The sequence below is a fragment of the Sorex araneus genome, chromosome 3 (genome assembly GCF_027595985.1).
Source record: "Sorex araneus isolate mSorAra2 chromosome 3, mSorAra2.pri, whole genome shotgun sequence".
NCBI classification, from domain to species: domain Eukaryota; kingdom Metazoa; phylum Chordata; class Mammalia; order Eulipotyphla; family Soricidae; genus Sorex; species Sorex araneus.
The window spans coordinates 227,989,401-228,011,890 of NC_073304.1; the positions used below are offsets into that span (position 1 = coordinate 227,989,401).

Sequence of the window (22,490 nt, forward strand, 5' to 3'; positions counted from 1 at the left end):
ACGCTAGTGGGAACGGGACCGGAGACTGAGAGAGACTCGTCCCGTGCCCGTGTGAGGCCAAGAGGGTCCTAAGAACATAACGCACAAAGATTTATTTCCCCCTCATTGTGATGAGAGCCACGAGGGAAAAGCCCGAGGGGCTGTGAGGATGTTTGCGTGGGAATGTGGTGGGTGGCGGTGGGGTCTGGGCAGCCCCCCCCCCGGGGCCATTGCTCCCCTCTCACAGAGTCTCTCAGCTCTTTTTGCCTTTTTAGTGTAGGTCTCGTTTTTATTTGTGTTATTTTTTTTCTCTACAGTTGCGTGTCCTTTTTGTTTGTTTTTACTCTCCCATTTATTTCTACTCCCGAGTTTCCCTTTTATTCTTTTGCTGTTTGTATTATCTTCATTCAACTCTGCACTGCCTCTAACCCCAGGATCATTTTGGGGGGTGTTCCTTTAATATTCTTCTCTTTATGAACTCCCGTGTCTGTGTTTATTTGCGTGTCCGGTGATTAGACGGGGGGTGCCGGTGAACAGGATGAAGAGAACCTGGAGTTCTGATATTTTGCCCTGAAGGGTGTTAAGTTTGTTCTCGTTGGTATTTCAGTTCCTGCCTGATCACTTTGAACTTAAGCTTTTGACCTACTCCTATTAGGCATATGGTGTACCCATTCCCCCCCCCCCCATGCCAGCCCCCTTTATCTTGGTGGAATTCACAAGGTTTTTATATCTATAGTTGCTCTGCATAATAGTAACTGTCAAGTTAATATGTACATATTTAAAAAAAAAAATTGGGTCCCCTGAACACCGCCAGCAGTGATTCCTGAGTGCATGATCCAGGAGTAACCCCTGTGCATCGCTGGTGTGACCCAAAAAGAAAAAAAAGTTGGGGTTTTCTTTTATGTGTATATATAAATACTCTGCTTGGACTGGAGTGATAGCACAGCGGGTAGAGCATTTGCCTTGCTGACCTGGGTTCGATTCCTCCATCACTCTTGGAGAGGCTGGCAAGCTATCGAGAGTATCCCACCTGCACGGGAGAGCCTGGCAAGCTCCCCGTGGCGTACTGGATATGCCAAAAAGTCTCCCAATGGAGACGTTACTGGTACCTGCTCGAGCAAATCGATGACCAATGGGACGACAGTGCTACAGTGGCCCCCCGTTTTTTCTGTGGCTTTAAGGGACAGTGAGGGCTCTCCAAGGCTGACCATCAATGCTCATAGATTAGCTGGCGCGTCCCCGAGCCTCGTGTTGTCTTATCTTGGACACGTGAGTCCTGTGTCCCATACAGTCGTGTGGGGCCTGGGGTTTGCACTCCGCAAGCCCGTCTGTCTCACAACTCCTCGTCTCATCCCCGCTTCCTTCTCTCGGGGCGCCTCTGTGCTGCTGAGGAAGTCACGGTTGAGAAGTTGTCAGTGATAGCTGGGTGGGGGCCGAGGGCAGTGGGGGAATTCCTCTCATTGCTGAGGCTTCTTTCTGCCTCTAGGTAGTGGGTTGTATTGTCCAGTATCTGTGACTTCATCTGTTTTGTTCCAGGTATTTTTTTTCTTCTCAATGGTAGGAATTCGTCATGTCTCATTAATCTGCTTTGGGTTCCTCACTGTAATTGCCTTTACATCTTTACCTCTTTATCCATCCTTGCCCTACTGGGTAGGATGATTCATCTTCCGTAATTACTCACGACGCTAATTCATCTCCCACGATTACTCACGACGCTTAGAAAGCTTTTGGAAAGCACGGTGGTATTTCAGAGTAACGGAAGCCGAAAAATAGAGTCCAGTTCCTGCGCTCCTGGTGGCGGTACCCCCTGGGAGAGTACCCCCTGCTCTTCCTCGCTGGTGTCGTGGTAGCGGCACACTCTCATCTCTGTGCAGTGTGAGACTGTGCGGGAGGCAGTTGTGAGTTTATGCTATCAGGAGGCTAGAATGGAATGATACTGACTTTTGGTATTTCTTTTTCTAATGGTTAGTAGAGCAGATGTTTCTAGTCTCTGTAGTTCATGTAATATATAGTCATCATGACAAATGTGGAGAAGTGTTGTGTGAAATATCATGCTTGGTTTGGGGAATACATCATCATCCTTGCAAGCCTCGTGCCTGAAGACAGGTATGGGGACCTCCATAAGGGCTGGGAGAGACAGGGTACTCTTGGGGGTTGGGGGGTAGGGTATCAGACTCATCACCCCTCTTACTCTTCCTTCTCTCTTATTAGTAGCAAATATTTATGTAATACTCACTGTCTGCCAGGCTCTGTGTTGGATTCTCTGGATTGATGTAGTATAAGACAATAGTAGTTTTTAGAATCCACTTTTTTTTCCCCAAAAAGGTGGTTGTTAAATCAAATAGAGAACCATTTTCCAGGGTCCAGCTGCCAGAATAGTAGGAACTTCATTAAATTTCCTGGGGAGATGGTTCCTGAACTAGGACTCTTGAATAAACAGAGTTGGGAGAATGATTTCATAGGTCACAAAGACGCAGGTGTGGGAGAGAGTCTAATGCTTTAAAGGTAGGTTGGTAGGTTGGCATCCGTGGGTTGTAAGGGATGGCAGAAAGTAGATGATCATGAAAAGGTTTATGTAGGGCGCATTTCAAAAGACTTTGGTATTTTACTGCCAGTTTTGGTGTTAAATTTAGGATCTGTTCATCAAATTCTGCTGGGAGCCTAGTGATGAAACTGGGATTTGAGAGGTGACTAGGTGTGAGCTTACGTGGGCTGGGGAGTGGGTAGAGTGATGTGTGCAGGTGGAAGGGGGACCGCCCGGCCTGTTGTGGGACGTGTTGTTCCACAGGCAGGAGTGTGGGCTGAGAGGGGACCTGGGGCGATAGGCCGTGATGTGACCAGAGCCTCACCACGGTGTCACTGCGTGTGTGACAGAGTTTGCTGGGCTTGTCTGTCCAGCTAACAGGGCAGCTAACAGTGTCTTATACAACGCCCGTTCTAAGAAGCGAAAACCAGCCGAGTAGCAAAACCTGTAGGAAATATTTCCATGTAGCAGCTCAGTGCTGTATTTTATCAAATAATAAGAAGGACTTTTAAATGAAATAGTTCTTATTGTGTCTTATTTTTCAATTTCCAGATAGAAAATCCTCGGTACCTGCGACAGAAGCCTCTCCCGGTTTCTCTGGTGAGAATACCTCCGGGCTTTGCCTAGGGACAGAGAATTTGATTTTTTAAAAAAATTTATTGTGATTTGTGAATTATTTTTCTATTCTCCTTTGAATAGAAAAATTCAGTTTGACATATATATGTGTGTTTGTGTATATATATATGTATATATATATGTATATATATATATATATATGTATGTGTGTGTGTGAGAGAGAGAAAGAGTGTGTGTAACACACACATTTGGGGGCCTTGGGAGGAGCCACGCCTGGTAGTGTTCTCAGACTACTCCGGGCTCGAGCTTTCGCCGTGCTCGGGGACCATGTGGTGCCCAGGGGTTGAACTCACATCTTCCAGCGTCAAAGCATATGCTAAGCTCTCTGAGCTCTCTTTCTGGCCCCTGTGCAGATATTTTTTGATAAAAGAGTCATTAAGTTATTTCTAGAAAATAATACAGGCCCACATTATAAAGCATATTGTTGTTGTTGTTGTTGTTGTCCGGTTTGGGGCCACACCCCTGTGCTCAGGGCTGACTCCTGGCGGTGCTGGGGAAGCCATACGGGGTGCTGGGGACCGAAACCGTGGGCGAGGCAGGTGCCTTCACCCTCGAGCTATTTCTCCAGCCCCAAGCGGCACTGTTATTAATTCCACTACACTGAAGCAAAATAATTCCTTTTTCCCCCTCTCTAATGTGGGTGCTGTTGTGGAATTTTACAAGTTTTCTTTTGGGTGGAGGAGAAACCAAGTCTGAAAATGCATGAAGTCACTGTTCTGCATTCACAGATGTCTCCCAAGCTGAGCCTGAGGAAGTCGGGCAGCCTCCACGAAGACCATCTGCTCTCTCGGATGCATGAGAAAGAGGTAGGACCCAGCTCCCCCAGAGGCATCTCGTTAATAGCATCATTGATCAGGTTTTGTGGAGGACGAGTTTTCAGGTCCTCTTGCGAATAGTGTCTATGAGACAGATTGCCTTTCGTCACAAATACAATTTTTTTTTATGCAGAGTAAGCAGGTTTTGTCTTCCTACTTTTTTTGAGGGAAGGAACGCTTAGGGCTTCTGCGGGCCACTTCTGGCAGCATTTGGGGCAGCGTGTGGTGTTGGAGATGGAAGCAGGGGCTCCCACGTGTGACACGTGTGCTCACGGCCCTTTGCACTGTCTCCCTGGCCCTGTCTTCCTCCTCCCCCAGGCCCATCTGCCATGCGAGGGGGTCGGCAGTCTGTCCGGGGCCTGTGTCCCGGCTGTCTTGCCGTCCAGGCTGGGGCGATGGCCGTGTGGAGCGGCAGTGCCTCTGGCCTCAGGGGGTCCTCCCTCCGGATTTCCTTCCTTTGACTCTTTCTCCTCTTGAGACTGATTAGCTAAATTAAACTGTGTCCTAGCTAGTGTTTGACAAATCACACCACGCTTGCTCATTTAATTTTTGGTTTTGTTTTATTTGGGGGCCACGGTGGCAGTGCTCAAGGCTTACTCCTAGCTCTGTGCTCAGGGCTCACTCCTGGCAGGCTCAGGAGACCACGTGTGTGCTGGGGATACAAGCTGGGTTGGGTGTGTGCCAGCCAAATGCCCCGCACACGGTACTATTGCCCTGGCCCCCTGTGTTTCGTCTTTTGAAAGGAGAATTATCTGAGGTGGTTTTGTTTATAAGAGAAGAAGACAGGCTGGGGCACTCGGAATGTGGGGTTGGCTTCTCCTTATTTGGGTGTGAGACGGGCGAGACTGTGCTGTCTCCCTCTCACCTTCGACAGGCAATCTTTTTCCTTTTTGTTTTATTTGTGACAGGGAAGACCTGAGCCTTGGCACAGGGAAGGCCACCATAAGATTCGAGTCCAAAGTAAAGTGTAATGTAACATATTTTAGGAGCCGGAGTCGGGAGCTTATTTCTGAAGTCAGTGAAACGGGGCATCGGGCTACAGAGACCGTGGGACACTCCCCGGGCTCGCGTGTTCCCTCGTACCGCCCGTGCTGACCAGGCGCTGCTTCTGCGGCCGGAGGGAGCAGCCGTTGGCCGTGGGCTTCTCTCCGTGTCTGTGCCTTCAACATCAGTCATCAAAGAAAGGCTATTTAAAAAATATTATTATTAAAAAAATATTATTATTGTACAATTTTTATTTTAAAACCACTGCTGGGATTTTTTTTCCCCCTCTGTGGCTCCAGTGAAACCCATTGGCTTTTTTTTGTGACTGGCTGGCAGGCTGGGGAGTGAGGATCGGAAACAGTGGTGCTGGTCTGCCCTTACGCCCCCTGGCCGAGCCTTGGGAGGCCCCGAAGATTCCTCTGGGTGCTCTGGAAGAGGGTGATGCCCGACTCTCACAGCGCCGTGCCAGAACGGACACTGACCATTGCTCTAACTTGAGAACGTCGTGGCACTTGGATGTGCAAATTAGATGGAAGGTGGTCTCATCGGATTTAAATGGTTGTTTCTAATACACTTATTTCAGTCATTTTCGCTTTCATTTTTTTTTTATTTTAAGTTTTTATTTTATTGAATCACCGTGAAAAAAATACAAAGCTTTCAGGTTTAAGTCTCAGTCATATAACGATTGAACCCCCATCCCTTCACCAGTGCACATGTTCCACCACCAAGAACCCCAAAATACCCCCCTCCCACCCAGCCCCCACCTAAGTAATGATCTTCTCTTTATTCTTTCTATACTTTGAATACATTCAATATTTCAATAGAGAACTCACTATTATTGTTTGGAATTTCCCCCAACAATCAGGCCTGCTAAAAATGCATCATTGAATAATTTCCTTTCATTACTGAGAATGAAGACTCTATGAGCTCGTGGCTGTGCGGTTTTGGATTTCTGATATTTTAACTCAGTTCTCAGTCTAGACGCATTTCTGTAAGAAGCCACTCTGGGTGCCAAAATGGGTTAGAAGACCTCTGGGATCATAGTCTTTAGGAGCAGAGGGTCTCTTGCTTTCATTTTTATTTGTGAGAATGCTTGTCAGAATTTCTGAAACTTGGGGCCAGAGCCATAGCACAGCGGGTAGGGCATTTGCCTTGCACGCGGCCGACCTGGGCTCGATCCCCGGTGTCCCATAGGGTCCACCGAGCACCGCCAAGAGTAATTCCTGAGTGCAGAGCCACGAGGAACCCCTGAGCATCGCTGGGTGTGACCCAAAAGGCAAAAACAAAAAGAATTTCTGAAATTTAATTTCAGCTTAGTAATTTTCAATTATAGTTTACTGACCTGTGTATTTCAGGAAACGTTGTTTTTTTGGAGGGGTCGAGGGTTGGGGGCATTGCACCCACCCCTGGCAGAGCTCAGGGCCTTCTCCTGGCTCTGCGCTCAGGGTTCACTCTGCTGGGGTTCGAGAACCGTGTCTGCTGCAGAGATCCAACCCAAGTCAGCCACCTCCAAAGCAAATTCCTGACTTTTCTATGATCTCTTTGGCTCCGAAACCTTAATTTTCCCAAGATAAGCCAAGATAAAACCTTGATTTTTATCTCAACTCTCCCAGACAATATCATGAGCATAGAGAACTTTGGATGGCCATAAAGGAAGAAGGACTGACTCAGTGACATTCTGTCACTTCTCAGGTGCAGCCCAGGGCCCTCAGAGGTTTGCTTCAGAGTGCGAACCCGCCCTCTAAAAATCTAGTAGAACTAAAAAGAAATCTAATTTAAAAAAGAAACTTTAAAAAACATTTTGAATTCATATGCCCCTTCTTTTCAACTATTGTTTTAAATTTCTTTTCTTTTGAAAGTTGTCATTGTTTTCTAGAAGTCATACTAAGTCATTCCTAGCCGGTTCTTCTTTCTCTTTTGTTTTGTGCTAATTTTAACAGTTGAGGTCACTTACCATAGAATCAATAAAAGCAGTTAAAAGACAGCGGAGGCGTCTTGAGATTCTTTTGATCTTTCATGAAGCAATATCCTCATTCTTTATTGTGACATCGAGGGCAGAGATGAACATACTCAGGCTGCCCACAGCCGCGTTGGAAGAAAAAGCAGTTAAATGTGTCCTGCACCAGAGATTCATCTTTAAGTATATGAGCCTTTATTTTATTCCTCCAGATCCTTAAGTTTTTGTTTCTCTTTTTGGCACACATTAAAATTATTGGTGATGCATTCGGAAGTTTGTGTAGACACAAATTTAATTGGTATCTTAAAACATTCCTAGGGCATATTTTGGCCCTAACAATTCCGTGTGCAGTTACACAGTAGTTTTCAGATGAGTTTGGGTGACACTTTTTGATGGTCTTCCCCTGCCACCCTCCCGGCTGTTGCGGTGACCGGGATCTGCACACTCTTGGTGGTGTGCTTCTACGTGTGCTCGCCAGGGTTTGCATGCTTGGTCTCTGCGCTCTCAGACTTCAGCTGTGGTGCTCCGGGGGACTTCACACTTTGCACGTGCAGTGCCGTGAGTGGACAGCTGCTGTGGTGCGCTGGAGGGCTTGCAGTGCTGCTGGTCCTTGCAGGATCAGGCTTGATTTGTGGGTAGAGTCGCAGTTTGGTCCCATGGTCTCATGTCTGCCCAGCCTTCCCTCTCCCACTAAGCTCTCTCTGGACTCAATTTAAATTTTTTCTTTTGTTTTCTTTTTGCTTTTTGGGTCACACCCAGCGATGCTCAGGGGTCAGTCCTGGCTCTGCACTCAGGAATTACCCCTGGCCATGCTCAGGGGACCATATGGGATGCTGGGAATCGAACCCGGGTCAGCTGCGTGCAAGGCAAACGCCCTACCCACTGTGCTATCGCTCCAGCTCCTTTAAATTTTTTCTATATTAAAAACTATTTAAGGGGCCGGAGCGATAGCACAGCGGGTAGGGCGTTTGCCTTGCACGTGGCCGACCCGGGTTCGATCCCCATCATCCCATATGGTCCCCCAAGCATCGCCAGGGGTAATTCCTGAATGCAGAGCCAGGAGTAAGCCCTGAGCATCGCTGGGTGTGACCCAAAAAGCAAAAAAACCCCAAAACTATTTAAAGGTGTGTGTTAGCCCAAAAGGGAGAGGAGGGGGAGGAAAAAGAGGGAGAGAGGCAGGGAGGGAGGGAGGAAGGGAGGCAGGGAGAGAGAGAGAGAGGGACAGACAGACAGACAGAGACAGAAACAGAGACAGAGAGAGACAGAGAGAGAGAAGTTCTGCCATAGAGGCATTTTGGGGGGTGGGGGGTGATGGGATGGAAACTGGGGGCATTTGTAAGGGTCTATCTCACAGTGAGTCAATAAAAAAGTTTTAAAAAAAAATGAAAGTACGGAATTTGTGAAAAAAAAAAAGTGTGTATTACTGATGAAAGACCCCAGTGTGAGGCTTTCTTACTTCCCTTGGTTCCTGAGGGCCAAACCCTGCGGTGCCCCCCGGGACCAGGGATGCCCAGGTTGAGTCAGACCTGGGGAGGGCATGTGCCTACCACTTGGGCTAGCTCCCCAGCCCTTAGTTTCTGTGTTTTAGAGTTGCATTTGTGATTACGAAAGAACGTGGATTTTCATTGAAGAAAATTTGGAAAAGGTAGAATAAAGAGGAAGTAAAATCATCTATAAGGTCAGCATAAAGCAATAAAAAATACTTGTAGAATATTATTGCATTGTTTTTTTGTTGTTTCTCTATGTGTCCTCCGAAAACATTTTCTTAGAATATTGATTTGATACATTATATCTTATGCCATTAAAACTGTTCCCAAGCATTTATTTTATATGAACACATTGTACTTTTTTTTTTTTTTTGCTTTTTGGGTCACACCTGGCAGTGCACAGGGGTTACTCCTGGTTCTGCACTCAGGAATTACCCCTGGCGGTGCTCAGGGGACCATATGGGATGCTGGGATTAGAACCTGGGTCGGCCGCATGCAAGGCAAACGCCCTCCCTGCTGTGCTATAACTCCAGCCCCCATGGACACATTGTATTTTTTTATGTGAATTTTCCCCAGTCAATTTGACTCACCTCTCTTTTTGAATAATGGAACTGTTTATAATTTTTACCAATACAGATAATTCTAGAAATACTGGCCTGCTATCTCTATGTATCTCAGCCTTAAATGTCCCTTTAGGATCATGAATTAACTCTTATATGATAAAATTAAACTGATAAACTTTAAATTTAGTATTTTAAGCAATTATAAGAATAAAAATTAGTATCAGGAATCTTACTAAATTATGCATCATGTAAGAGCCACCTAGGAAAATTTAATGCAAAAAAGGAGAATTAAAATTAAAGTGAAAAATCATTGTACCCACTTGAAGGTAGGGGAAAGAACATTAGTTTAATTTGATTTTGTAAACACAAAATTGTCCTTTTTGAAACAGAAAATAGCATTTTTACTGTTTTATTAATTTTCTCCTCAGAGATATTTTTCTAACTTGGATTTTCCCCCTAAGTTTAAACGCAGAGTTTTATTATAAAATGTAGTGATCGTGGTTAAGTCACTTTATTACGTGTTTCCTTGAGGGCAAGAAGGATAAATCCTCTTCTGTTCTGACGTTTAAGAAGGTCTTCATGTCCTCATGCATTGTTCTAAGACAGTCCTGATGTGTCTTGCGTATGTCGTCACTGAACAGTGCCTCACTTGGTGGGAGAGAGAGTGTAGGGGTTAAGGTGAGTGCCTCGCACGTGACCAGCCCCAGTGTGATCTTCGGTGCCTCAGATGGTTGGTTGAGTGACCCCTAAGCGCAGAGGCAGGAACCACCCCTGAGCAGTGCTGGATGCAGTCCCAGAACCAATTTTTATTTTTTTTTCAAAAAAGCTTTTGTTGTTTCTGGGTACTGTTTTTAGAATTAGAAATACCATTGTTCTAGGTGAGGTGATTTTTTTAAAAATGAAACATTAGATGTCAAATATTTGGCGTCATTTTTGTAATACCTAATATTTAGTCTTGTCAGAAAACCACTGCAAAAAAATGTGAATGTGTATTCCCCTCAAAGTTTTCTAGGAACAAATAGAAATGAGATCCTAGATCCTAGTCTGTGCACCTTTGTTTTGGGGCCACACCTGAGGGGGCGCAGGGTTTCCTCCTGGGTCTGTGCCCAGGGAGATTCTTGGCGGTGCTTGGGGGACCATGTAGGTGCCACGGATCGAACCCGGGCCAGCCACGTGCAAGGCAAGTGCCCTACCCTCTACTCTCTCTCTGGCCTCTTAGTTGTATTTGTTTCACTAAGATAGATTCTCATGGTTTTTCATAGCAAATATGACCTCACATTAAAAAAAAAGCTGCATTGTATTTCAGTTAGTTACATTTTACTCTTTCAGTTTCCTATTGAGGACTATTTAGTGTTTTACTACAGAGTGTTAAGAATATCCTTGTGAGTAGCTTAGTAAATTGTATAGGAGTAAGTCTACTGAATGGAGGTCACAGTCACATGGCTGTTCATTTAAAATTTTGATGTGCATGACAGATCACTGTATCACTGTTATCCCGTTGCTCGTCCGATTTGCTCGAGTGGGCACCAGTAACGTCTTCATTGCAAGACTTGTTGTTACTGTTTTTGGCATATTGAATATGCCACCAGGAGCTTGCCAGGCTCTGCCGTGTGGGTGAAAATTGCCGGGCTCTCCGAGAGGGGCGGAGGAATCGAACCTGGGTCAGCCGAGTGCAAGGCAAACGCCCTGCCCGCTGTGACAGATCACTCTTAAAATAAAGTACTGTTTCCTTCGGGCTGAAGGCATGAGCACATTGGAAGTGATGAGCAAATTGGGTGTGAGAGTTTGTTTTGGGAATGTTGAAAACATCCTAAAATTAGACAAAAGCAGTGGCTGGATAACTAGGCTATATTTAGAACCATCAGGTTGTATATTTTAATGGGTAACTTTTAACATTTGTGAATGACACATATTTCAATAAATCAATTTGAAAAAACAGTCTTTTTATACTATTACCGGGAGTATATGAGAATTGTTTCTTTTTCCTATTTGGTCATCAGCAATGAATAGCAAACATTTTTGATTACCTGTGGAATAAAAAAATACTGTTTTAAAATATACATTTCATTATCTTATGTGAAGATGAACACTTTTGTACGCTTATTTTTAAAATTTTACTTTCACTATCTGTCTTTTCTTTCAGTTTTCGATGATTTCATGGAATTATTTGTCTTCCGTGTGATCTCTAGGAGTAGTGTGTGATGATAAGGAATTCACATCTTGTTCTTAGATCTTTTTCTCTGTGCATTGTTTGATGTATCTGTTATTTTTTGCTGAGTAGAAGTTTTCATTTATGCACTTGGATATACCAGTTCTGTTCTCTGTAACTCGATTTTTTTTTTGGCATCATGCACAGGAAGTCTGTTAATATCCCAAAATTATGAAAATAATTTTCTTTTTTTCAATCTCCCTTGGACTGTTTTTTATTTTTTAAAATTTTCTATTTATTTATTTATTTATTTATTTTTGCTTTTTGGGTCACACCCGGCGATGCACAGGGGTTACTCCTGGCTCTGCACTCAGGAATCAGCCCTGGCGGTGCTCAGGGGACCACATGGGATGCTGGGAATTGAACCCGGGTCGGCCGTGTGCAAGGCAAACGCCCTACCCGCTGTGCTATTGCTCCAGCCCCGAACTTAGTTTTTTAAATCTCAGATCCACTTTAGATTTTCTGCCATGAGTAGCGATGACAGCCTAGGTAGGTGATTCTTACTCTTATAAGATCCAAATTCAGGAGCTCAGAATGCTTGTGTTATGGAAATCAGTAAGTGTGGAGATAATTGAGTGATAATTACATTTTAAACAGATTATAGAGCTGATTTCTATTGCAAGATTTTAAAATTAGTTAATTCTGTTAAAACTTCATAGCATCCTCCTAAAATATTTAACTGACTTTTTACAAACCAAACATTATAAAGTATAACTTCTATTTCAGATTATCATGTAAAAGATATGTCAGTGTCTAAAGTACTAACATTTGAAGCATTGTAGTACTGAACAATTGCGGTTTTCTTTGATGGTGAAGTATATACCGAAAAAATATTTTACTAAGTTTTCTATTTGTTTTGGTCATGGTGGCCCATGTGTCCAGAGCCTGTGACCCTTCACTTGAACTTCATCCTCTTCTTCACGGATGCACTTGAACTTGTTTGTTTTTGTAATAATTACCACATTTTCTGTGAATTTTTACAGAGCTGTGTGGCAGTGAATGTCATCCAGCGGGGGAGCTTTTCTTAGCATTTTAAAAAAATAAGAGAAAGATTTTTGACACAGATCAAGGGACTTGGAAAACAGTCGTCACTGAAATGAAAGGAGAGACTGCAGCAGTGGGGCTTCAGAGCCAGCTCAGCTTTCAGAGAACAGATGGTGGAAATTTCTCCTTTTGTGAAATGAAATAGAAAATTCCTTTGAACTTCACCTCCACTCGTATTGAATGTTCCCACCTATTGTTTAAGAAGTGACCTTTTCCCCTTTACTTTTTTCTTTTTCTGTGACCCTGTTAGTTAAATGCGGCACTGAAATAATTCAGATTGGCGTGAGGTAGGGCTGGAGCTCATGGTGTAGCCCCTGGTTCGCGTGAATCAGGTCCAGCTTTAGCACCTCTTCAGACTCATCCAGAGTTAGTGACACCATGAATGCCGTATGGACACCTACATCATGGGACCAACACAGTGCAGGGTAAGGTCATACTGGCCAAAAGCAAGCAGAGGCTCAATACTGAAAGCCATTATATTTCCACAAGGAAGGACTTCCCTGATTTCACTCGAGAATGTCCTTGATGAGGAAAGCCATAAAATGATTGATTTTATTAAATCACATACCTCAAATATCTCTTTGATAACTGAGTGATGAAATGGAACTATGAAAAAAATAACTTTTATTGCATATCAAAGTACTTAGAGGAAAAACAGTTTCAGTTATGAATTTCAATAGCAGTTATTTTGGGGCAACTTTTTTATTTACAAGAATGACTAATGGACAAACTTTCATTATCTGGACTTAGATATTGTAGGCATTTGATCAAAAATGAATAAAATGGACCTATCACTTCAAGTAAAACATGGACAATATTTGTTGCCGATGACAAAATGTGACCTTTTGTAATGAAAATTAGAATTCTGGAAAATGCATTTTTTGTGTGAGTTTGGGTGCTTTTCATTACTAAGACATTTATGATGTGATCAGTGGTGATGATATCTGATGTTAAGCTTTGATACTAGATGATAAAAATTTTATTATTTTGAAATCTGTAGAACTCACTGAGCTGGTATTTTCCTAGTGAGTCATGTGTGATGTTATAAAGTTGCACATAGATAAAAAAAAATCTACTTCAAGGTAGGCCAGCCCTTATTATGACACAGTATGAAAGATTTAAAATTGCACAATGCAACTAGGTTGAAAGAACACAGTCCCGAGTGTTGATTTTCTACAGAAGAATATCTCCAGTGATTTGAAGAGTATACTCCTTTTCCTTATCACTGCACATTTAGGGAAAGGAAAGAGTTAACCCCAACTTTATTCTGATTCTCTGAAGTAACAGAGGCAGAGAGAAAAATCTCACAGCTTGTCTAGTGAGGCAGATTCTGATAACGAAACCACAAAGGACAATACAAGAAAAGATTAAATTCTGGTAGAAAGAAAGTTTCTCTTACAAAGTTTATTATTAGTGTACTGAGGGAAAAAAAAACACAGAAATGATACTGGTACAACCTTTTGATTAGCTGGAGGAAGATAAATTTGGGGCTTCATGCTCTAAAAACAAATGCAAATAAAGCAGATTCTAAATTTGCTTTCAGAATTTTAAAGTCCTACAGTCTTTTATTATTATTATTATTATTATTATTATTATTATTGCTTTTTTAAAAGGCTTCATCATGGTTTGCAGTGTTGTTCATATTGCAGTTGTTTCAGGCTTTCAATGTTCCAACCCAGTCCTACCATCTGAGTGACCTTCTCACCACCATCGTCCCCACTTCCCCAGTCACCCCTCAAGCCTGCCTGTCCCCCTTAGCTTACACACATCAATTTGTTAATGTGTTAATCACCTCAGGTGTAATCAGCTCACTTTTGGTTATCATATAATTATAAAAGGACAACCATGCGAGCGAGCCAGGTTCCGAAAAGGACTCAGCATGATAGACTATATCCACACAGTGACCAAGCTCATTGAAGTTTCGTGAGAGTTCAAGATGCCGCTCTGTCTAACGTTCATCGACTTAAAGAAGGTCTTCGATTCTGTTGAGACTGAGGCGGTCATTGAATTCCTGGCCAAACAGGGTGTTCAAACTCAGTATATCAAAATCTACTGTGAGCTGTATTGTGGATTCACCACCAGGATCTCACCATTCTACAAGGAAGTGATCATTGATGTAAAGAGAGGGGCTCAGCTGAGTGATACCATTTCGTCGAACCTCTTCAGTGCTACCCTCGAGAACATCATGCGACGACTGGAATGAGAAGAAATGGGAGTGAAGATAGATGGTCGGCAATTACAGCACCTCCGCTTCACTGATGACATCGTTCTGATAACACCAAACATTAGCCAAGTGGCACAAATGCTGGCTGACTTTGACCTTGAGTGTGGAAAGGTCGGACTGCAGCTGAACCTCCAGACGATGCTCATGAAAAGCGAACTAGTCCCTGACGCCCCATTTGCTCTCAATGGAACAAACATCTCTGAATTCAGCAGCTATGTGTACCTGGGTTGAGAAATCAACATGAGGAACGACTTGGTGCCAGAACTGCGCAGGAGGAAGAGAGCAGCACCTTCAAGAGTGTCGAGAACTTAACATGACTTGGTGCCAGAACTGCGAAGGAGGAAGAGAGCAGCGCCTTCAAGAGTGTCGAGAACTTAACATGACTTGGTGCCAGAACTGCGAAGGAGGAAGAGAGCAGTGCCTTCAAGAGCGTCAAAGAAGTGGTTAAGAGGATGAGGAAGCTCCAACTCCAGGCACATCTTTTCAATTCCACCATTCTTCCTGCACTAACATATGCCTCAGAGACCCTACGAAAACAGGATGAGAATGCTATTCGGGTATCCCAAAGAGGAATTGAAAGAGCTATGCCTGGAGTATCACGTCTCACTCAAGTGAGAGAAGGAATCCAGAGTTCTGACCTCCATCGACGGTCAAGAATCAGGGACGCTGTCTCGTTTGCCAAGGCATCAAGAATCAGATGGGCCTGACATGTAATGCGATTCAGAGATGACCACTGGACGAGAGCTGTTACTGACTGGATTCCACGGGACATCAAAAGACCATGTGGCCGTCCACCAACTAGATGGTTAGACTTCTTTGTCAAAACCCTGAATGAACGGTTTGAGCCTCTTCCTGTTCCTGGAGCGAGCAGATATCATTGGGCTACACTAGCACATGACAGGGACAAATGGGGACGTTACTGACACCTGCTTGAGCAAATCGAAGATCAACAGGATGACAAGTGATACAAGTGATAATTATAGATTACATACAGGATGGACTGGAGCGATAGCACAGCGGGTAGGGCATTTGCCTTGCATGTGGCCAACCCAGGTTTGATTCCTCAGTCCCTCTCGGAGAGCCCGGCAAGCTACCGAGAGTATCCCGCCCGCACAGCAGAGCCTGGCAAGCTCCCCGTGGCATATTAGATATGCCCAAAACAGTAACAACAAGTCTCACAGTGGAGATGTTATTGGTGCCCACTCGAGCAAATCGATGAACAACGGGGACGACAGTGCTACAGTGCTGTATATTACAACTAAGTGGCTAAAGAAATTATCAAAAATACTGCGGTAAAAGAAAATTTGTGAAAATTGTATCTCGCCAAGGTGGTTAAGTCCTTGTCTGAGGATTTATTGAGATGCTTGTTGCTAGTTGAGCCTTCGGTATTGTTTCTGTTTGTTGAGTCTAGTTGCCTCCTGTGTTCCTTTCCCGTCTCGTTTGGCGTGCTTCTCCTGCAGTTTCCGAACGGTGGGATCTGGAGGTGTCTCTCCAGGAGCTCCGGGGCCTGTAGAACGAGGCTGATGAGAAGGCCCGGTGATAGCCGTGGCAGGTGGGCGTGGCTGCCAGGCTCCCAGAGGGATGTGGGGACAGCGGGGAGGCCACTTGCCGGCATTCTGAGAAGACCCCAGCATTTCAGCCTAAAATTTTAGCCTAAAAACCTCCAAAAATTTGCCGGAGTACCTGGAATGTTTGTGGTTTGGCCTCTGCAGAGACCCTGGGTGAAGCCCTGCGGTTGGGGCGTTGGCATGGCGTCAGCAGCAGGTGCGGGTGCGGCTGGTGAGACCTTAGAGAGGTGGGGACTTGGCCTGTCCCACCCAACACCCCAAAGGCCCTCCAGAGTCGTCAGCCAGGAGACCCTTGTGTCTCGCTGCATTTTTGTTTCTTGTCCCTTCTCTCCTCAGCGGTTTGGCTCGTCAGTCTGAAGAGCAGGGCCGGTGCACGGCTGGGTGTGGCGGAGGCTGGGAGGGGGGCCAAGATGCCTAATGTCTCGGGTGTAAATCCTGAGAACTTGCCAACCCCATCAAAGAAAACCCACAAACACCAAAAATTCCTTATCTCGAATCCCTTCTAAACTGTGAAATAAAAAGAAATGAAGAAATATTCAACTTATGTGAAACAAAGGCACTGACTCTGGTCAAATATTTAGCAAACGAAAGTCAATTTAAAAAAATGATAGATAGATCTGGGAGAAACGTGGACCAAGCTGTGTATGTATGAATCCCAGGAGCTATCACTGGTTTCCAGAAATATGGACCACGGTCATGAAATTTCGTCTCACCTCAGAAAAGAGCAGGCTTACCCGTCTGTGGAACACCTTGGAAAGGTGCAAGGGACAGTAGTTCCCAGCGAGATTCGTTCAGTTTGAAGGTGGGGGGAGGAAGGAGTCTGCTGAGCCGTGTCCAGCATCGGGCCCTCCCCTTGTCTTTGGAGAGTCCGTCCCAGAGCTGGACTGGGACACGCGGGATGGCAGCGTCTCCCAAGGCTCCGTCTGTGGCAGAAAACCGGGAAATTCGAGTGACTGCAGTAGCGGGAATGGCTGTCCACGGTTCCTTCCCTCACTAGGGAATTGCTGGTGGCTAGAGAAAGCATGAATACAAACTGTGGGCAGAGTTGGGTTTTACATCAAAGTAAAGCTCGGGCTCTTTGGGTTTTGTTCACAAAGGCACAGGCATGGTGGAGGGAGTTTATCGACACAAAACCTTTGAAATAACATCCAAAGGAGTGGTCCTCGAGTGTTTTAAAACCTGTTAACTGATGCCCGAGGGGCTTTAGGACACTTATCCGCATCCGTGTGTTTTATTCCCATTTTTATTTGGGTGTTCTCGTTTCTGTACTAAATGTTAAACAAAATGTGTACATGCAAATAATGAAGAGCGAATTTTGAACTAGAAATCCGCTCAGTGAGTGTTACAGATGGAGTCCATAGATTGGCAAGTGTTCCTTGAAAAACAAAAAAAAACCCAACAAACATTTGATTCAAAGTACGGGTATTTGTTGTGTAAAATGATACTGGCAACTGTCTGACAGTGCGCCCGGCTTTGCTGCGAGCAGGATGTGTTTCCAGCCAAGGAAATGCTTTTCCACCGAGTGCTCGAGGCCTCCGTCAGCTTTATTCATTTGGTCGGAATGTCCACAACCTCAGAGTTGGTCTTTGAAGTGAAAGACTTCAGACAAAACGGGGCCCAGCCGACTTTGCAACTGAAATTTCTTAAGCTCTTTCTCAATAGGAATCTCAAAAATTCTTTTAAAAATAGCTGGCGGGAATGCTCTGTCGCAAACGGGGGCACTTCCAAGTTCCCTTGCTCTCGGGGGCGGTTCCCTGCATTCCGCACCTCTCTCCTCTCCGGGCACGTGGTGGGGGTGGGGGGGCTGGCCGGCTGCTGATGTTCTGGAAGTGAGCAGCATCGGGCATTGGCGGCGTCCAATTCCTGGGCCGGGCCTGGGGCTCGGTCAGATGAGGCTCTTCTCTTTCATCCCAGCCCGTGCTCACACACTTTCTTTTCTTTCTCCTCTCCTCTCCTCTCCTCTCCTCTCCTCTCCTCTCCTCTCCTCTCCTCTCCTCTCCTCTCCTCTCCTCTCCTCTCCTCTCCTCTCCTCTCCTCTCCTCTCCTCTCCTCTCCTCTCCTCTCCTCTCCTCTCCCCTCCCCTCCCCTCCCCTCCCCTCTCCTCTCCTCTCCTCTCCTCTCCCCTCCCCTCCCCTCCCCTCCCCTCCCCTCCCCTCCCCTCCCCTCCCCTCCCCTCCCCTCCCCTCCCCTCCCCTCCCCTCCCCTCTCCCCTCCCCTCCCCTCCCCTCCCCTCCCCTCCCCTCCCCTCCCCTCTCCTCTCTTTTCTTTTCTTTTCTTTTCTTTTTGGGTCATGCCCGGCGATGCACAGTAATTACTCCTGGTGGTGCTCAAGGGACCATATGGGATGCTGGGAATCGAACCCAGATCAAATGCAAGGAAAAGGCCCTACCCACTGTGCTATCACTCCAGCCCCACCACACTTTTATTTATTTATTTTTTTTAAAGCAGGGACAGAGGGCCCTGAGGGGGAAATTTCAGTCCCTCGCAAAACCCCTTGCAGAGTGAGACCTGCTTTAGAAAGGCGTCAGGTGGTGGCTACCGTCCAGACGTGCCAGGGGTGGACAGAGCTGCTGTCCCCACACTCTTTCTCGTCTTCCTCTGTGCTTGCTGCATGCCGAAAACTCCATCAGCCCAGCAGAGCTGGTCACCTGTGCAGACTATACCCGAGCACATGGACATAGAGGGGTACAGGTGAATCGTGCAAACCGACTGGGAGGCAGTGTTGATTGTGGAGTGAAGCAAGGCCTTTGTGAAGGGAAGATTTGGGAAGCTTGAGGAAGGCTTCCTGGAGGAAGTGGCATTTGGGCAGGGGCTGAATGGTGCTAGAGACAGTAAGAAGCAGAGAAGACGCGAGAGGAGGCGAGTGCCTCTAGCTGGGCTGAGGTCTGGGGAAAGAGGCAGAGCGCGTGTGGGGAAGTCACCGTGCAGTCTTTGTTCCCCAGCCACGCCCCAGGGGCTGCTGAGGTGTGAAGAGTTTGGTGCTCCACGTTCTGATGGATGACAAATGAAGATGCGATCACAGTCGCACCCTTGGGATCGCAGTTTAGTAACGGGTGGAAGACAATTAGGAGGGAAAGGGAGAAGTGGAAGAAAATACAGAATATTTACTGGAAAATGTATTAGTTGACATAAGAAGGAAGAAAAGAATGAAACTTTGTGGTAAAAGCCGAAATATTTACATAGCAAAACCTTTTTTTGTGTGTGTCTTGGGGACCATACCTGGTGGTGCTTAGGACTGACTCCTGGTTCTGTACTCCGGGGTCAGCCATAGCAGGGCAGTGATGAAGGGAAGTGGGCAGTCTGGTGGAGGGTGTGACCCTGGAGTGTTTTATGCTAAACCATGCTGCCTAAAATACAGTCATAAATAATATATACTCTATCGCCAAAGAATGTATAGGTAATATATAGGTTTTTATAGTCATCTTTCTTTCTTCCACAGAAGGGTCATATTAAGTTTCTTATGTGATAGAAGTATGTGGGTTTTTTTAAAAATTGTTATTGCTGGGGAATAAATAGAACCCTGGGCCTTATAAATGCAAAACTCTACTATTGAGTATTCCTAGGCCTCTTCTGTATGTTTTGTATTCATTACTATCCATAACTATTGATTGAACTTAGAAAAAGAGAGGAGAAATGAAATAGGATTTTAAGAGTGGGGAGTAAGGGAAAAATAATTCCTTCATGAAATTGCATAGAGGAAGGATGAACTGAATAGGAATGAAACAGTATATTATTAATTCTCACTGTACCTGGCTTCTTTTGCTTAAAATAATGTACTTGAGATACTTTATATGATGTGCATTAGCAGTTTGTTAAAAATTTTTAACATGGAGTTCTATATTGTTTAAATATGTCTCAGTTTGGGGCTGGATCAATAGCACAGCGGGTAGGGCGTTTGCCTTGCATGCGGCTGACCCGGGTTCGATTCTCAGCATTCCATATGGTCCCCTGAGCACCGCCAGGAGTAATTCCTGAGTGCAGAGCCAGGAGTAACCCCTGTGCATCGCCAGGTGTGACCCAAAAAGCAAAACAAAACAAAACAAAATAAAAATATGTCTCAGTTTGCTTTTCTATTGATTTGTTAGTCAACATTTGGTTTGTTTTCTGTGTTAGCTGAAAGACTAAAGTAAGGCTGCTATGACAATTAGTGTTTGCACACGATGAGGTGGTAAAGGTCACATAGCAACTGCTTATAGAGCCAAGTAGATATACTGACAGCAACACAGTAATAGTGGGCAGTTTTCACAGCTCACTCTTATGACTGGACAAAGTGACCAGACAGCGCATCATCAGAGAAAAAATAGTCATAAATGAGGAACTGGAAGAACTGGACTATAAGACATATGCAGGATCCTTCACCCCAGAAAATTTGGATATACATTTTTCTCCAATGTACATGGAACATTCTCCAAGATAGGCTACATTCTAGGGAGCAATTTGAGTATTCATAATATCACAGAAATGGAATTCTGTCAAGTGCTTTTTCAGACCCACTTCAGTGAAGATAGAAAGCCAGGGAAAGCGCTAATATTAGGAAACTGAACAACATACTTTTAAATGAGCGTTGGGTCAGAGGAGATATGAAAAGCTGCTTGGAATGAATGAGAATGAAGACATGAACCCTCCACACTTATGGACAAGTGGTTTTAAGAGGGACGTTTATATCAGCACAGGCTTGCACCTGGAAACGGGTAAAAGCTCAACCAATTTAACCTCACAGCTTGAGAAACTAGGAAAAGAACAACTCTAAAGCAAGCAGAAGTGAGAAAATAATAAAAAATTAGAGCAGAAATCTTTGATACAGAAATCAAGAAAATGATTGAAAGGTTAAATGCAGGAACTTTTCTGGGAAAGAATTAGCGAGATGGATAAAACCTTATCTAGACTCGGGAGGGGGAAAGAAGGGAAAAAAATCCAAATGGGATCGGAGGTGAAAGGGGAGAAAGGACAATCTCCTTAGAATTATAAAACTGAATTTCTGTACCTCAGAAATTCAAAAGATAACAACTTGACACCACTAAGTTGGAAACCTGGAGGAAATGGATGCATTTTTAGGATCAATCATACAATCTCCTGGGGGAACTAGGAGAAAGAAGAAATCCTAAACAGATCAATTGTGGGTAAGGAAATTGGAACAGTAATGAAAAATATTCCTGAATTCAAAGCTCAGGAAGCACTAGAGAATTCTACCAGGCTTTCAGAAAAAAAAAAAAACACAACTTCAAACTCTTCCAAAATATTGGAGAAATGGGAATTCTTCCTATTAGTTTTGGTGAAGCTAACATTACCTGAATGCCAAAAGCACAGCGAGATATTACTAAAAGAGAAAATTCCAGGCTGATATCTCTGATAACAATGATGTAATACCTATAACAAAATCTCAGTGAGCCAAATCCAACAATATATCCAAAGGAAATACAACATTATCAAGTGAAATTCATCCCAGGGGTGGAAGGTGGGTTCAATATAAACAAACCAATACATGTAATATACTGCACCAACAAAATGAAAGCTAAAGATCTTATCAGTGATAAAACCTCTCAACAAAATAGGGTTAGAAAGAATGAAGCTCAAGATAGTAATGACCTTTTACAACAAATAGGCAATAACAATGGCAGAAGTGAGAAGCTTTCCCCTGCAGGTCATCCAGAGACAAGGCTAAGTAAGTTGTCTACTTTCTCCACTATCATTCAGTGTAGTTTTCTTGCCGCAGAAATCAGGCAAGTAAAAGAAATCAGAAAAGGGACTGGGGCAATAGCACAGTGGGTAGGGCATTTGCCTTGCATGTGGTCGACCCAAGTTCGATTCCCAGCATCCCATATGATCTCCTGAGCACCGCCAGGAGTAACCCCTGAGCATCACCGGGTGTGAGCCAAAAAGAGAAAAAAAAAGAGATCAGAGGCATTCAAATTGGAAAGGAGAAAGTTAAACTATCATTATTTTCAGCTGTTGTGATATTATACAAAGAGAATCCTGACGATTCCACCAAAAAACTTTTAGAAACAATAAATCAGTACAGCAAAGCAGCAGACTCCAAAGTCAATGCACAAAACCATATTACACTTCTTTATGTACTAGAAGATAAGGAAATAAAAAAGACAGCCCCATTTAAAATAGTATTCAAAAACATCCAGTACCTAGCAGTCAGCAAAGGAGGCCAAAAAAACCCTTATATATCAAAAACTCTGACTTTTGAAAGATAAAAAGATGTCAGGAAATGGGAAAATATTCTGTGTGGAAGATTCTATGTGAAAATGGAAACATATTCTCTGTGGTTAATTCTTCCAACAGATTGGAAGCATTAACATGACCAAAATGAGCATCCTACCCAAAGAACTAGACAGATTTAGTTAAATCCCCATCAAAGTACCAATAAGAAAATACCAAGTACATAGAACAAACACTATTAAAATCTGTATGAAATCGTAAAAATTTCCAAATAGCCAAAGCAATTCTGGAAAAAAAAGGAGTTTGGAAGCATCACATTCCTTGACTTTAAA

General features: G+C 44.3%; 1 protein-coding gene across 3 annotated transcripts in view; it reads left to right on the forward strand.

Annotated features, from left to right (window-relative positions):
* CEP112 (centrosomal protein 112) overlaps positions 1-22,490 on the forward strand; it is a 463,550-nt gene that overhangs the window by 59,807 nt on the left and 381,253 nt on the right. For all 3 annotated transcript variants that reach the window (XM_055130431.1, XM_055130433.1, XM_055130432.1), the window contains exons 8-9: positions 3,056-3,103; positions 3,868-3,945. In XM_055130431.1, coding sequence (XP_054986406.1) covers positions 3,056-3,103; positions 3,868-3,945 — 126 coding nt within the window. The remainder of the gene's footprint in view (positions 1-3,055; positions 3,104-3,867; positions 3,946-22,490) is intronic.